The sequence below is a fragment of the Neodiprion pinetum genome, chromosome 4, assembly GCF_021155775.2.
Source record: "Neodiprion pinetum isolate iyNeoPine1 chromosome 4, iyNeoPine1.2, whole genome shotgun sequence".
In the NCBI taxonomy this organism is placed as follows: Eukaryota; Metazoa; Arthropoda; class Insecta; order Hymenoptera; family Diprionidae; genus Neodiprion; species Neodiprion pinetum.
This window is the reverse complement of record NC_060235.2, coordinates 7632077-7648918: the sequence shown is the minus strand read 5'-3', so window position 1 is coordinate 7648918 and position 16842 is coordinate 7632077. Positions and strand designations below refer to the sequence as shown.

General features: G+C 38.1%; 1 protein-coding gene across 3 annotated transcripts in view; it reads left to right on the top strand.

Moving 5' to 3' along the window:
- Positions 1 to 5206: 5206 nt before the first annotated feature.
- The window catches only part of mamo (zinc finger protein 628-like), a 74194-nt gene continuing 62558 nt past the window's right edge, over positions 5207 to 16842 (top strand). For 2 of the 3 annotated variants that reach the window (XM_046624662.2, XM_069135843.1), the window contains exon 1: positions 5699 to 6719. In XM_046624662.2, the coding sequence (XP_046480618.1) occupies positions 6682 to 6719 (38 nt within the window). In that variant the 5' untranslated portion in view covers positions 5699 to 6681. Of the gene's footprint in view, positions 5278 to 5698; positions 6720 to 16842 lie in introns of those variants that run through there. The other variant, XM_046624663.2, reaches the window with a different exon arrangement.

Genomic DNA, 16842 nt, shown 5'->3' with positions numbered 1-16842 from the left:
AGTTATTTGAGGACGTTGAGTATGAGCGTGACTTTGTTCAAAGGGAACAGTGAAAGATACATGATTTTCCGGTTGCAGCTACAAAATTCATTTATATTTTATATCCGGAACTATTTTATCGAGCTTGGTGAAAAATAAAGCAAATATTCAAGGATTGCATAGTAACAGGAATGAGAAAATTTTATTGGCAGAGGAATACAGATGGAAACTATCTCTGTAGTTACATGTAGGGAACTTCTACGAAAATCAGTATTGCTAATATTTTGACGTTTGAAAGAAATTTTCCTACTTTCATACGTGTTTTTTCACGAAAAGACCGTATTGTTTTTTTTTTTTTTCCACCAATACTATTTTCCTACTTTTTCTATACTCGAAGTAGGGAGGGAGTTTATAATCATGGGGAGAAAATGTGATGTAATCAATGAAGAAATTTATTGTTTCAGCGTCCGTTTTTCTTCTAGCCATTGGAGTCTGCTTGATTTGTTTACGTTGTTGGTGGTTTTTTTTTTTTTTCTTTTGTCTCGCTGTTCGTCAAATATGAGACGATATTTTCAAGACTATCTGTAAATGAAAATTCACACGGATTAGGTTTGTTGAAATTGGGTGAAGTTGGTTACGTTAATCAAGTGTACGTAATAACTTTCAAATACGAAGTTATTTTTCTCGTTATCAACTAATCCTGACTATCCACCAAGAATACACCATCGTTTTTTCACTAGTCGATCCCGTTTTGACTCTGTATTTCAGAAATCGCGTAATGGAATTCTCAATCCGGAATTGAAACGAAATAACGGAGCATGTGGTCCTTCGAATGCTTGCTCTCTGCAATGGATGTAACATAAAAATCTGATGACTTTCTTCACATTTTACACACGTGTCTTTAACAATTTGAAAAAAGAAAAAAAAAAAATTTACGCAACTTCAACAGGTTAAAAAAATGTAGGGAGGACGTCCAGTACATCCAGTGTTGGAAGTTTGTCTGAAACGTGCGTTATCAATGACAGTGTCATTAAATTGCACCTGATCATACGTTTTGCAATGGAAAAGAAAAAACATAATCCACAATTGTCATTGAATTATTCAACCTTACCCGCATTGCGAGGAGCAGGAATTTGCTTCCAACGGAACTTACTCATTCCGCGTACGGGTATCGTGTAAGCGACTAACACGATGACTGATAACATCGCGTGAAAAAGGGGAAAACTACGCAGACGCGTCGTTCCAGAGCGGCAAAAATAAATACCAAGCATATTTCTTTCCTCTTATTTTTTTGGTTTTGTCACTCGCTATCATTTTTCGAAAGATAAAGCTCCGCGGATAGCCGCTTGTTATACAATCGTTTCGTATGCATACGCGTGGGGTTGACGAGAGATGCGTTAATCGCGGAGCTCCGATAACGTGTTCGAAAAATTAACAATATCGCGCGTGTGCGCCAAGACATGCGTGTTCGCGGGTTTATACGTGTTAGGTGGGTGTACAATCAGGCATGTAAACGCTCGCAATGCGCTCAGTCGTCTCTATGCGCGCGTGTTGTACGTGAGTATTTTACAACGTACGTGTGTGCGTGCCAGGATAGGTAGACGTAGATTACATCTAAACGTGCACGACGCAAACATCGACGTATTATTGCGTGTCTACACACACCTAGACACACACTTACCGCGGTTGGATGCGTTACCTAACAATAAAGAAAGAATCGCACGGGTCTCGCGCCAGCTTATACACACATGTATCGGGCATTCCGGTTGGAATTTACGCTAACGATGCCCGCTGAGTTGAAAAATAATCGTTCCATCGATTAATCCAGTCGTAAAAAATAATCGAACGCACTGAGAGAAATTTTTAGTTCCGGTTACCGCTCGGTCCTTAAATATTTTCATTTTTTACCACAATCGAAATATATGGTTCTAGATAGAAAATGAAAATTACTTTTCTGGCTGTTGCCGGAAAGTGTAGTATCCGTTACTATTCTTTCTCATTACGATCGCTGTTGCTATATTTTCTAGCAACTGTTGCGAAAATTTAATGCTCGTGCAACGATAAATTGACGTTAAAGCCTTGTTTAACTAAAAAGGTAGAGTAAACCGAACAAACTGATTTTGCGTTGCAATTACTAAAAAAGGATCGACGATAGCGCAAAATGGTTACGCGTACCTCGTTTTTCGTAATTTCAACAATATTTAAACAGTTTTCTTAACGATACCTGTTTTACTGAATTTTTCTAGGTACTGTAACAAATGAAATTTTTCTCAGTGCACGACTCGATTGAATCGGTAAAAATCAATCGGTTGATCGATTATTTTTTATTTTTTTCAAACGGTGCGTATGAAACGAAAAAGCTGGAAGGTTTTTTTGGTAATCTATAGTTTCGTTCAAAATATTTTTCTACAATTTCAGGTGAAAATATTCATTCACCCTTCACTCGTTATTTCAAATAGGTACTTGGTAAGTGATACAACGATAATAATTGATACTGTAATCACATAAATTGATATTGTATTGTATTGTCCAGGGTAGTAAAAAACATAAACCGATAGTGAGGAAAACTAATCGAGTCTGTCGATTGATCGAGTTTGAAAAATAATCGATAATTTTTGGTTATTTTTAATTGATGCAACCCAAAATGTCTCAAATAGACAGGACCGGGTACTTTTTACATTTTTCATTGATATCATTTTGATTTTTCGTGAAGTTTAATCACTGCGCACAATCTTGAAGTGTACATAAGTGTATATAATATTCTATAACCATCCCGAAAATTTGAATATGGTCACATTTATCTTTCGTTTCCAAGAGACAGAGCATTCAATAGAATTGAGAGAAGCATTCGGAGAATCGAAGAATCAGATAACCCAATGAGACTTGTGGTGGAAACGTTTTTTTTTTTTTTTCATCCTTTTTATTGCGTAAACACAATACTAGCGATATTCCTTTCCTTATCGTAGCCATGCCAGAACCATAATTTATGTCTACTGTCAGGGCATTCCCGAAACTGTGATTTTTCTCTTAAACTTTGTTGAAATCAAAAAAAAAAAACCAAAAGGAAACTTGTCGGAGGGTACAAATTGCGAAATATTTGTACTGACGGCCTCTCAAGTGATATAGGAAATTCCGAAGGATGAAAATCGTCTTGAAAAGTATGCTGAAAATCTTTATAGTACTGATTGTTCTAAAATGAATTTCATTTTTTTTTAGCTACTGGGAAATTGCAATAAAACACTTGAACACAGTGGGAATTATAAGAAAAATGTTACCGTCACTTTCCAGTTTAATTATACCGGCCAACGCCGTATTTTCTGATAAATCGTAGCTCCGAGCCGTTTCTTTAGTTTGGAATTCTTTTTTCATTTCAATACAGCCCGAGAGCCCTTTTATTATCTTGCGGGAAGTTAAAATCATCCTAACAGTGAAAGCAAAATATACATGCATAGTGAAACCAAACAGAACATTGACTGGTTATGCAGTTAATTTCCAAAATATACGAAGGAGAATGTTTTTTCATTTTTTGACTATGGTGAAAAACGAAAACAGCTGTCACAATTGGATATTATTTGAACTTTTTTTTCCAAAATTTCAGACGCAGCCACGGATTCAGAGTTCGGCTTTGTTGCAAGTGGTCGCGGAATGGCTCATACAGACGATAGTATTAGCAACGCAGAGCGCGTGCACCCACACAAAAATATGTGTACAACACACATCGGGAGGTTCGCGACACGCGCGTGACGGAGGTTTGGCACATCGCGGATACACGCGCACGAACGCACGCATAGATACACGGATAAACACAGACGCAAAAACGCGCGCCGTCGTTCGTTCGGCATTACGCGCCACCTGGCCAACCACGTCTAGGCTTTTTCTACGCCGGAATAGTAGCGATCGACTAACGGCCGCAAGATATACCCCGGCGGTTGTTAGTTCGATCCCAATATACATCCATATCCAACCCGACTTACATCATCGGCCTAGTCGCGGGCTGCGTCAGCCTAATCTATAACACGTATGCCGGGTTAGAGATCGATTTGTCCAGGATGCGCTGGAACGATCCTATTTATTTGTTTGTTTACTTATGAATTCGTTTATACATTTATTTGTAGTGAAAAAAACCCGAGAGACGAACCGAAGGGAGAGCGCATGCAGCGGACACTGTAAATAAAACTGTTCACTGAATTAAAAAAAAAAAAGAAAAGAAAAGAAAAAAATCAGGATATCGACGTGGGTGAGGCGTTTGTTTAAATTAGTTGAAAGGTAGGGCGGGGGAGAAACGTATATCAATATCGGAAAATATGAAAAAATATTTTAAATATAAAGGCCAATATTGCGATCATAAAAATTAAACAAATCGTTTAAAACCTACAGTACCAATTTGTAATGAATTTGAAAATTCATGTAAGAAATAAATAGTTATGCTTGAGTTGTTTTCCAAAAAATGACTTCTATAAAAGTAATTTAAAATAACCCAATTTATTCTACATCGGAATAACCGTTTTTCAGGCATTCTATGCGAAGAAAAAAAAAAAACTGTGAAATTCTTTATCGCGAGGGCGGCAATCGAATCCTTCAAATTCCCCGATTCAAGATCGCGGATGACCATTGCGCGCCAACACAGCGCAGGTCGCTCGTTCAGAGATCGCGAGTATGCGAACACACACGTAACATACATATATGTATATACATATATACGTGTGCATGCGGCGATTATCACGCGCCGCGGTGTATACACAACAGAGATAGGTTTAATACAGCGGAACGTTTTATGCAACTTTTTGCTACCGTGCGTACGTACGCACACGTAAGCGTACAAGTCCGCATGTGGAGGTAACTCAGAGTAGATAGATAGATAGATATACAAGTAGACGCAGGCTGCGCATGGTAAACACACCGAGCTCGAGGCGGGCTGCGCAGAGATATAGTTGCCGGTAAATCCGTACGGCGTGTCGGTGTGTTGGTGGGGAGCGTTTCACACCTGACTACTACGCGAGTCAAGCGAGACACGGAAATCGCGTTTTCGGTGTTATTTAGGAACGCGGCCGGCCAAAGTTGCGACGAAAAATCGAGGATCGTTCGTCGACGATTTTTCGCGGGCCTTTTAACTCGCCTATGTCCCGGCACCCTGACGACCATCTTCGAAAGCGCAAAGTCTAGGGCGCACGGTTCGCAACTTGACTCTCGGGCCGAGCGAGCGCCGAGCTGACAGTAGGCCGGCGACGTCACAGTGGGCCGGTTGAGCCTTCCTTCGTTCGATTCAGGGCAGGCTCCATTCATTTTACATGTAGCAAGGTAAATATTTATAATGCAGTGGCTATTTCCGAGATCGTGCGGCTAAAGTGCGTGCAAATCTTTACACATCTGTACGTGCGTATACGTATACCACGGTATACGTGGATATTATTATGCGTATTGTACGCACCATCCGTTACACAACGCGACACGCGCATTTACGATAAAACGTATCCAACCGTAAAGAAGCGTGTATAATAATACAACGTATTTAAAAAATAAAAAATAAAATAAGGAAAGAAAGATTAAAATTAAAAAAAAAAAAAAAAAAAAACACAAACAAAAAAAGACCAACGTATTATAAGAAAAGTACGCGTCTAATAACACATCTAACGCACCGAGTTGATTTATATACGTATAATTGAAAATCGTTTTTCTTTTCTTTTTTTTTTTTTGTTTTTTTTTAACCTATCCGTCGTTGAGAATCTGTGAGTTTTTAAAAAGATATCATGTGAAACGAAGAAGAATATTATCCACGCCTTACGGAGGAACGGAAGAGAGGAGGAAAAGGAAAAATTTTAATAAAAAGTTTTAACCGTATTCTTATGCGCTAAATATGGCGCTTATAATATGATTGTTAATTGTTGTTCCACGAGGTTAGTTTCGCGATCGATTAGTTTGTTGTTTTCGCAAATCGTCGTTGCTTCAACACGGTTTCGTTTCCAATATTGTTCTTCTCCGGTGTTGCTGGCTGCACGTCTCGTGGGAGGAGAATTTTTCTCAACGTCGTCATCGTCCTCCTCCTCCTCCTTCTCATCCTCCTCTTTCTCCGTCTCCGCCTTATCCAGCTCGTCGTTTCTGACAGCAAGATCGGAGGATCGGAATCGGATTGAAAAACGCGACGCACCGTCCCGACGATATCAAAATAACGATCAGCCGGCTAAAAGTGCAGAAGAGGAAGTGCAGGACAACAACGGCGACAGAGCGCGCCTGGAATTCAAAATCGAATCGTCAACGGTTACGCGAGCGCACCGTTGAACCGATTCGAAAATTTGAATTTCGAACGCCGTTTGGCGCCCCTTTACTCCGGCTCTACCACTCACGGCGAACGACGAAATAACGACTTTCCGCCAGATCTCGTGCTGCGACCGAGGCCGGCGCTGCGATCCGCACAACTTTGACGTTTGACAAAAGGTCGCGTGCATCGCGATGCCTTGCCTCGACGACGACGCGCCCCCACAACACATATGGCTGGATGATTAACCGTCGTTAAACGTCTCGGACGTCGGGACGAATCGTAACCTCAAAATTGATCGATATTTCGACGTTTCTCGATCGCATCCGAAACCGCAAACTTTTCCGACGGTCCCGGACTCCGCAACATTTTTATTTCTGATTCTGCCTACGATTCTTCTTCTTCTTCTTCTCCTTCTCCTCCTCCTACCTTCTCGGGTTTAACGACTCATGGCTGTATTTTTGTGGGAATCTCATCTGCACCGTGAGTATGTACACATATTTTTTAAACATTGAAACGACACCGTCGAAACGAGGCCAATTTTATTTCGCCATCGCTATACTTATTCGTCGGTCGATTCGCAGTTGAGATCATATCGAAGTTGGTAACTTTATCGTAACGATTTTGGAACTGTAAAACGTAATAAAACAAAACACACTCATATTTCGAAATCATAGTTTTTTAAAAATGATTGTAAGCTTAAGAATATAGTGTTTTTATCCCACAATGTTTCGTTACGATAACGTTACTATCTTCTAACTCGTTTGTTAAGTTCGTCACTGTATTCCTCGCGTCGTTTTATCCGCCGTTAAGTTTTCGCTTATTTTCACGCGTCGAAAATTTACTGATATCGCTTTAATTCTGACCGGTACTACCAGTCGTGAAATTGATGGCATATACACGCGCCAAGTGAGCCACCCTCTCCGAGGTTGATTTTTGTTGGGGTTCGCTTGACCCGACGTAACGGCAGGCCTTCCAACATCCCACTGCCAAAATCCCTGAAACGAAACAAAAGTATGCCGAGAGAAACATTTTCGCAACTTGTCCGTTCTTCCTGCGAGCAATCGGAAAGTAAACATATCGTAGGCGAAAAAAATCGGGAAACGATTGGAGATGAGGAGTAAAGTGAATTGAATTAAGCGACACAACGCGTTTGCAGTGAAGGTGATTCTGGTGAGTGCTTAGTTTATTCCCAAAAATATTATCCTTGTCTCACGTTTTAGTGCGGAAAGTCTCGAATGGCCCGTGTAGTTAAAGCCGACGGAAAATGAGGCTGAAGCTAGTAACGTTGGTGTAACGAAACATTGAGGGGAAAAAATCACTAGTTTGTAATTTTTTAGTGACTTTGAAGTGGGCAAGTTTTGAAAATATGAATTACTTTCACTTTGCTACAATTTACTGCATTTCAGAGATTCCTAAAATTACGAAGTAAAGACTTTTCCAAAACACGAATCGTTACGATAACGTGACTAACTTCAGCCACGTGACGGAAAGCGTGTTCGTATCAAATTTTTACACTTTTTGACAATCTGTGGGAAAATTTTGGGTACTCGTAATGCTGGTTCAGAGAATCCCGCAATAATTTTGCAGAATTAATCCACTCTCGCGAATTTGTGGCAACTTTCTTCAAACTGTGACTCGAACACGTGGCTGCTTTTGCGGACTGAAACTAATGGAAGGCCCACATCGGTTGATTACGTTCCTCCGTTTCCCGACCTAGTCGAAAACTTTTCGATACATGGCAGTCGTTCGAACCAGACTGATGTAAAAATAACAAATGTACATACCTATGTATTATCATAATCCTGACGTGAAGGTTATTGTTCTTTGGTGAGGATAAATCGATTTCGGAAACATTCGAAAATTGTACACCTACATACATCTCGTTCGATATAATCCAGGGGCAATAACCTGGCTGAAGTTAGTAACGTTAACGCATCGAAACGTCAAGGGAATAACCATGACCGTGCAATTTTCTAGTGACTTTCAAGGAGTTTACTTTTCGAATTATGTGAGCATGTTTTGTTTATCACAGGCTTATTAAATTTCAAACAATCATAAATGTGCGAAGTAACGATTTTCCCTTATCATTCGTTATTACTATAACGTTGCTAACTCAATCCATCGTACCAAACCAAGTGCATCGAAAAAATTCCACGAGGTTGAAGTTTAGCTGATTGATATGTAACTGCGATCCTTGAAAACTATTTCGAAAGTTGGGAAACAGCGATTCGGTTTCAGCGTTTCGTTTGGCTGGCGTTACAAACTTCAATCTAATGAATTTTCAACGTTTTACCTGTTCAATCGAACGATTGGAATATGAGGCGATTTGGGAACCGGTGGCTTCGCCTTAATTTCTTCTTCTCATCCTTTATTTTTCTTCGCAGTTCTCGTTGATATCCGCGTTCGTCTGTCCTTCTTTTTTTTTTCTTCTCCACCCGACGCCGTGCCACTCTGAAATTAACGATGAAGTGCGTAGGTAGGTAGGTTTGTTGGTTGGTTGGTTTCTCCTTCGTGGAGTCCCGATTCTCCGAGTCTTATTGCAATTACACATAGCCCCCAATCCCCTGAGTGCTCGCAAGTAACTTTTTATGGCGTATAAACGTAGACACGTAGATACACACGCGCGCACACGTACATTAAACACAGACGGACGTGTGTTCAAGGTTATAAATAAATCTCAGTTTCATTGTCGGTACACAATTACACCGTTAATTCAAACTCTCCTATGTAAGTGTAACAAATTTTTCTCTTTTCCCCGGCGATGATGTTACAGTTGCGCTTCACTTGGTCTCCTAATTCATTTCAACGCAACGTTTCTTCGATTTTTCTTTGTTGTATTTAAGAAATAGCTGATATAGTAGATCGTGCGTAAATGTCGGCGACCTAATAATGAAGATCGGTTGCGACAAATTTATTTCGGTTCGTTGACCGTTCCTCAGCGCAGATACCAAGTCTCGGATATTTTATACATCGCTGAGAGAAATTTTTAGTTACGTTTACCGCTCAGTCCTTAACTATTTTCATTTTTTCCCACAACTGAAAAATATAGTTCTAGGTACAAAATGAAAATTAGTTTTCTAGCTGTTACCGGAAAGTTCATTATCCGTTACTATTCTTTCTCATTACGATCACTGCCGCTATATTTTCTTGTAACTATTGCGAAAATTTAATGCTCGTGCAACAATAAATAGATGTTCAAGCCTTATTTAACTAAAAAAGTAGAGTAAACCTCACAAACTGATTTTGCGTTGCAATTAGCAAAAAAGGATCGACAATAGCGCAAAATGTTTAGGCGTACCTTGTTTTTCGTAATTCCAACAATGTTCAAACAGTTCTTTTAACGATACCTGTTTTACTCAAATTTTCTAGTTACTATAACAAATGAAATTTTTTTCAGTGCACCTCGTGCCTCAGATCATATAATTCGTAAGAATTACACACACTTGTTTTGATAAATAATCGCGTTGCATTGGTGGTGAAATTGCGGTTCCAAAAGTATTAGTTCCCGGTTCCTATTATAAATAAAAATATATCCCCAACCATAAAACTATCGAATTTATAATGTATGTAGCACATTAACCCGCGAGTTATCGATATTAGCTGTGTCATAATGTATATATATACATTGTGTATGGTTGTGTGTGCACATAATTTGACCACTTATAGGTATGCATGCGGAGCTAATAATTCGAGTATAGCCTGTGGGCGCGTAAATTACCCTTTAGGGCTATAATCATCTTTCGATTAATCTGCGGGGAGGCATGATGTATAACAGTAAATGAATGGATCCTTCTTATCTTCGCATCGAGTATATATATATACGCGTTTGACATGTTCGTTTTCACCGCGATCGTTATCGTCATCGTTTTCACTCCTTTGTTCATTTTGGTGTTCGTTTAAAGCGGATACCGGAAGCTAGTGGAACATGAAGATAGGTACATACTTTAATGCCAATTTTCATCCGTAATGATTAATTGCAACGCAGGGAAATTATTGGTGACGCGAATCACGGACCAAGCGGTCTGAAACTCTGCTCACTTCGCTATTAGCTGATCAGGAATTGGTGCATGATCAAAAATCGGGACACTGAGCTTACTCTAAATCGATTCTGGCCTATCAAATTCGTAGAATAACGAGTCGTGTTAATTGATATTTCAAAATGGAACGCCAAAGGTTTTGCACAATTAAGGGGTTACATACAGTTAGAATATTCAAAAAATCGATTTTTTTTTTTTTTTATTACATTTTCTTAATGTACCGGTGAATATTTTCGAAGTTACACGCAAATTTGAAAAGGCGTTGCGGAGTTCTTGAAAGTACAAGGCCGGAGCGGAAGCGCTTACCTGGAACGCTGTCCCTTTTATGCACCTGCCTATTGTAAATGTTCCCTTCTAATATATTTAGATGCGTAAAGCAACATTGTGTTATTGTTTTTTTTTTTTTTTTTATACCTGAAAGGTAAATTTTTATTTTTCTCTCCCCAAATTTTAAACGCCTTTTTTCTCAAAATGGTGTTTACAAAGTCGGTGACCAACATTACTCTAAAAGGGCTAAACCGATTAGTATCAAATTTTAACACGAGCTTCTTAAATATATTTTTTAGTAATCAATCGAAGATTTTTTCTCACCGATAAATATTTTTTTTTTTATAAGCAATTTAAGGCCGAAATTTTGGTCAAAAATCGATTTTTTTTTTTTTTTTTTTTTGAGAAGCCGCCATTTTGTGAAAAAAAATTTATTTTGCTTATTCCTTCGATTAATTACTAGATTTAACATCACTTTAACGAAATCTGTTTGGTTTTTTCATTTCTGAGGATCCAGTTCAAAGATATAGCGGTCAACGCAAAACGTCTTTTCTGAGAGGAGCTCCTTTCCAAATAAATATTTTTACTAATACCAAGTCTTAAAATACAATTAAAAGATACCATAATATGTGTACAAATTTTTAGATCAATAAATTCAAAAGTTTTCTCAGAAAAAATTCTGGAAAATTCGCTTTTTTTCGGCCATCTAACTGTACATAACCCCTTAAGTGCGACTGTTTGCACCAGTCTTCATATATGCTCAAATATTTGGACGATTGATCAGTTTTTATACAAGGCTGAAGCTAGTAGCCAGAATTGGCAGCCAAACGTTCTAATTTTCATTTAAATAAGGCAATGAAGTTCGGAAATCAAAATTTTGCGAAATACCTTGAACCCCCGATACTACGAGGATAAAACTGAACTACATTTTTGTAATTTCCAAAAAGTTTAACACGTTTAGCTGCCAACTCTGGCTGCTAGCTTCAGCTTCATAATTTTTATAAGCCTCTGGTTGACTTTAACGTTATTTGATAATAACGTCGTCTTAAATAAAAGTCTGAGAACCGGTGAAAACGTACGTCTCGTCGGTAGTCGGGGAATAATTTAGAGAACGCGTTGTAACTGATATAAACGTTATACCCAGTTTCATTGATGTTCTCACATATAACAATTAGCGGCACGATAGTAACTAATTGAAGTGTTTTTAACGCTGCATACATCAGTCAACTCCACTTTTCGAGACCGCGTGCCGCGAATGATTGAGAGGCTTGTTAATATGGCAGGCACGGTATAATATTACGGGAGTGCAAGGATTACGCAAAAATTTCATGCTTACGCAATGTAAGGATAACATTATCAAACTTTCGCTAAGAATTGAAAGGCTAGAAAATCTCATAGCAATTTTTTTTTTACTGCGTTTTCCTATATTTTCAACATTTTTTCTGACAACACTATTTTTTGTATGAAAGAATGCAGAAAGTTGAAAAGTGAATAAGTCAAAATATAGAATGCTCAGAATTTATGTTTTATCGAACGCTCAAGTTGGTGCTAATAATAATTGTAAGAATCGATGCTGAATTTCTGAATAGTAAATGAAAACTCGGTGGTTAATTTAAAGCATGAAGTAATGAAATTGTCGATCAATGTTAGACTGATCAATTGATTTGTTGCCTTTGTACGTATCTGTATTTAAATTGTTTTATTTTTCAACGTTGTAAATTGGCTCAGCCAACTAATTATACAAAATCGTCAAATGACATGTAAAAAATTGCAAAAATTCCATATTTTGACTTTAGAGGCAGTAACCTTGACTTTCCGTTTCGGTTTCTAAGATTAATTTTTATTTTGGCTTCCTGAATTTTTGCATCCTTCTGTATTAAAATTGTTTCAATTTCTCAACCGTTGCGCATTATCTCAACCAACTAATTGTAAAAAATCGTCAAATGAAATGTAAAAAATTGCAAAAAATTCTATACTTCGACATTAGATAGAATAACCTTCAGTTTTCGATAAATTAAAGTGTAAGATCGTCGTAAGAAGTACCGAAAAATGATTTCCCAAAAAAAAAAAAAAAAAAAAAACCACCTACAAATTTCGCCCAGTCTATATACTTCCATCTATCCGCACTCCGATTTCACTTTCTTCTCAGGCATTGTACGTGCGACCCTTCTTTCACACGGTCATCCCACTTCTCGACCCCTTCGACCCAGGTAGAAGAGTCACGCAGATCCGACAACCCCGCTAATTCTGAGCCTATGCAAAAATCCCTGGTGAGGGAGGCTCTACCGAAAGGGGCTGAGGGTGCAACGAAGCTAGAAGTGCATGTGCATACGATGTAGCGACGTGGGTATAGGTTGACGTGCGTGTCCCTCGCTCTCCCCCCCCCCTCACTCTCTCTCTCTCTGTCTTGTTATAAATGGATTGACCCAAAGAAAACCTCTGAAATGACATAAATAACGCGGCAACGGATCCGTAGGCCGTAGGCCGCAGCGTTGTAAGAGCCTTACGTAACGTCTTCTAGCTCGACTCCGATGCGTGTGGGGGAGAGAATTTGTCTCGCACACGATGCCAAGGCAGAGATTCAGATACGGTGCCTGATCGATGCGGTCGTTCGATCGTTACTCCGAGAGTGCCCCGCACTTCTCCATACGTACCGATAACTAACGAAATCCTTCTGCATTCCACTCACTCACGTACAACACGCCCGGGTATAAGCGTCCGCTTTTCGTGGCTGGGCCATTCGGATGTACGTAGACGTGCCCGTGCCGCGTCATGCACCTGAACGCTTCGATTCGCACATTGTGTACGAAAATTAATTGCATTTTATCGAACGAATACGAAACGCGGCTAAAGCTGTTGGACGAAGAATTTAGTTCGTTTTCAACGGATAACACAGCTCTGTAACGGTGGAAAAAAAGGCCCGACATTTGACAACTTAATTTGGGAGTTGTGAGAAAAGAGAATGGGGTTTATTTATTATTTTTTGTTTTTTTTTCTTTATTTTATATCAAATTTTGTACAAATGGTGCATTTTTGAAAAAATAAATCGATTTTTGGCAAAACAATGAGCAGTAAACTCTTGATAGACAAAAAGAGAAGAATTTGCATTGAATAAAAAAAAAAAAAAAACTGCTAGAAGCTACTGTCAAAATTTCAAATCGATTCATCCAACGGTGTTCAAGTAATCTGTCCTCTCAGTTTGAAAAAAATGGTTTCGAGAAAAAATGAGTTCAAAGTTTCACGAACACTCAGCGCTCGTTTCGTGGCAAGGTGGCAAAATCGAGAATCGAATGGTTCAGAAATTTTCATTCACTACAGAACCAATTGAATATTGTTTTTGTGAAGATAAATATTGTTTGAGGCGAAAAAAAAAATCGTCTCCTTCAAAATCCTCGAGTGATTTTACCCCTCAACGTATTTCACAGACCCGAAGAAACTTTGGTTGGAATTTGTAATTTGTGGTCACTTCAATTTGTGCTTAGTCGTCCTGACGGCACTTCGAATTCATTTCAGAACACTGGTGTTAGGTACTTGAATTTCTATCAACTGACGCGAAGTCTGCAAATTTCACACTTGGAGTTGCTGTTTAATTAACTTGAATTCGTGGGAAGTCACTGATCGATGTCAATTGATGACAGGTAAAAACATGGAAACTCAAGTCCATGCTGTTGAGTCACGTGATACGATTTAAATAATCCTGATTCGTTTGCTATCGTGATTGTGAAGTCATATTCAGCCGTTTGAAATCACGTAAAACGTCGAAAGAATTGACTTTTTTGAAATCATTTGAAGTTGTTCTCGTCACTTACTTCAAGTCGTACCTGAAATCATTTACAATCGTCTGATTGTGAACTTACATCGAATAAAGTTACACCTCGAAGTCGTTACTGATAAATTAAGGTGGGCAATTCAAATGAAATTCATTTGCTTCAAGTCACGAAGCGATTTAGAATCATTCAGAGTCATATTAAGTTGCGCGAAGTAGCTTGAGTAGTTCATAATGTAAACTGCCTTGAATCCATTGTGTCACTTGAACTCTCGACGTGTCTCGATGTGTCTCGAAGTCAGGTGAACGGTTCACGGCAGGCCGGTAAAAGAAAGGAAAGAAACTAAAAAAATGAAAAAATAAAAAAAAACAAAGGGATGTCGGTAGCATTGTGCAGCCAAGATAAAAGATAGCGTCAATCACTCCTTGGTGTACTTGATCGCAGGAATGCTATTTCTGAAAGTGCGTTTACATCGAGAAAACGGAACCTCATCGAGAACTTCTAGACTTTGGTGGACAGCGACGCTCTTGTACTGGCAAACTTGTCATTTCAACAAAACTGATTGATAACAGTTCTCAATGTAGGTACAGACAACTAAACTGTAGTCATGAATGAAATTTACATTGATTTGCATTTAAAGCAAAAAAAGAAAAGAAAAAAACCGTTTCGTACACCTTGGAGGCGGTTTGAAAGGATATTTAAAAATCTTGAACCCGCGAACGTTTCATCAATGTTGTTGTCATTTTTTATTTATTGGTAGCAGAGAGTGCTGGGTCACATTTTTCGCATTAGCAATGTTATCTGTTCCTATTTCACCGATCGATTCACATGAGAAATTCCCTTTGATAAACCGAACTACGATTATCCATTTTGCCTGATCATAGGTTCAATAAGGTTCAGATTAGTCAGGTGTGCCGAACGTGACACTGATCAAGGCTACGTCAGGCTACTTTCGTTACGAAGCTGATCAAGCCACTGTAAATATTACTCTATACTCGTCACCTTGTAATTGTACATCGCCACGTGTTTCCTGTCACTTTTGTAACTGTTGCGAAGTATGCTGTTCGAAATAATGGAGAAACTCTCATTTTTTGACACGACTTTTGGAACTTTGAGGAATATCGGTACAAGTATGAAAGTTTTCGATGGTATACATACATATGTATATATATGAGTGTTTTAAAAAAAAACGACTATTTTTTTTTTCTAAGAACATTGAAAAATCTTCCGAGTGTCCCTCAAAAATGACCTCGGTAAAATATGAGCTTTTAATATTGATATTTAGAGGTGGCGATTCTCAATTTTCTATTTCCCATTTAAATAACATGGAGAAAGTTTTTTTTTAAATTTAGAATTTCATTGCTCGAAAACGAATCAGTGCGAAGATATAAACAAAACATGTTCTTGTAGGAAATTTTACGCTCTACAAAAAAGAACTGAGTAAAGATTTGCGTAAGGTAAGTCGTTTCGGAGTTATCAGGCCTCAAACATCGAACCGTTTGAAATAATGATGTCATTAATTTATGAATGCTACAAAACTGACTCATATCGTAGATTAATGAAATTTATTAATTAACATTTGATTGGAAGTCTATAGTTTTAATTTTAAAATCAATAATATTGTGTATTTAAGTGATATGAGTCAGTTTTTTGTAAGATTAATGGACAGAGTCACGTGTTTTTTTTTTTTATAAATATCAGAGTAAACCTTGAGCATTCTTTTTTTTCTTTTTTTTTTTTTAGTTTAAGACTGAATTTTCCGGATCGAATTCTCCGTAGTTTCTAAGAATTGATTGAACGTGAAATCTTAGTTCAGCCGCTCTAGCTATCATTTTGTTCTACGCGAAACTGTGAGAGGAGAGTAACTGATCACCGGCAAGTGCTGAAAGTGGTTGATAAAACGTGGATGAAATTACGAGTGCGTCTAAGATCATCCACGTTGATTCATCATCGTCAGTTTTGTTTGAATCCAACCGCCGAAACGTTTTGCAAACAATGCTTTCCTCTTGACTTCAGCGTCAAGTCTGAATCATAGTGAAACTAAATGTTCCTTCACGCCGCATTATACACTAATTATCGTATGAAAAATGATTACCGTAATTAGGATCAGAAATATCTGTGAACAGGTTTATAATTATCCACTTATCGACAATTCGTTCGTATAAAATCAACAGTTATTCATTATGATTACGAACTTTCATTGAAGGTCTACTTTTTCTTGACACCTGAAAAATAGTCGAAAACATAACGATTCAAATACTACCGAACTGTGACGTCAGAATGGAACAACAATGTGAAATAATGCAAAAATAACAAAATATCACTGACAAACTTTACTGCAATTATCAGCTAGATGCAATTAATGACTAGCAGATATACATCTATACATATACATATATGTGTGAGAATAGAAAAACCGATTTGAAAAATAGAAATAAACGACGCTTCACTTTGAATCTTGCGTGAAAATGTTTCATTTCTGAAAAAGAATGTTTATTTTTTTTTTTTTTTTTTTTCATTTCTTGTTTCATAAAAA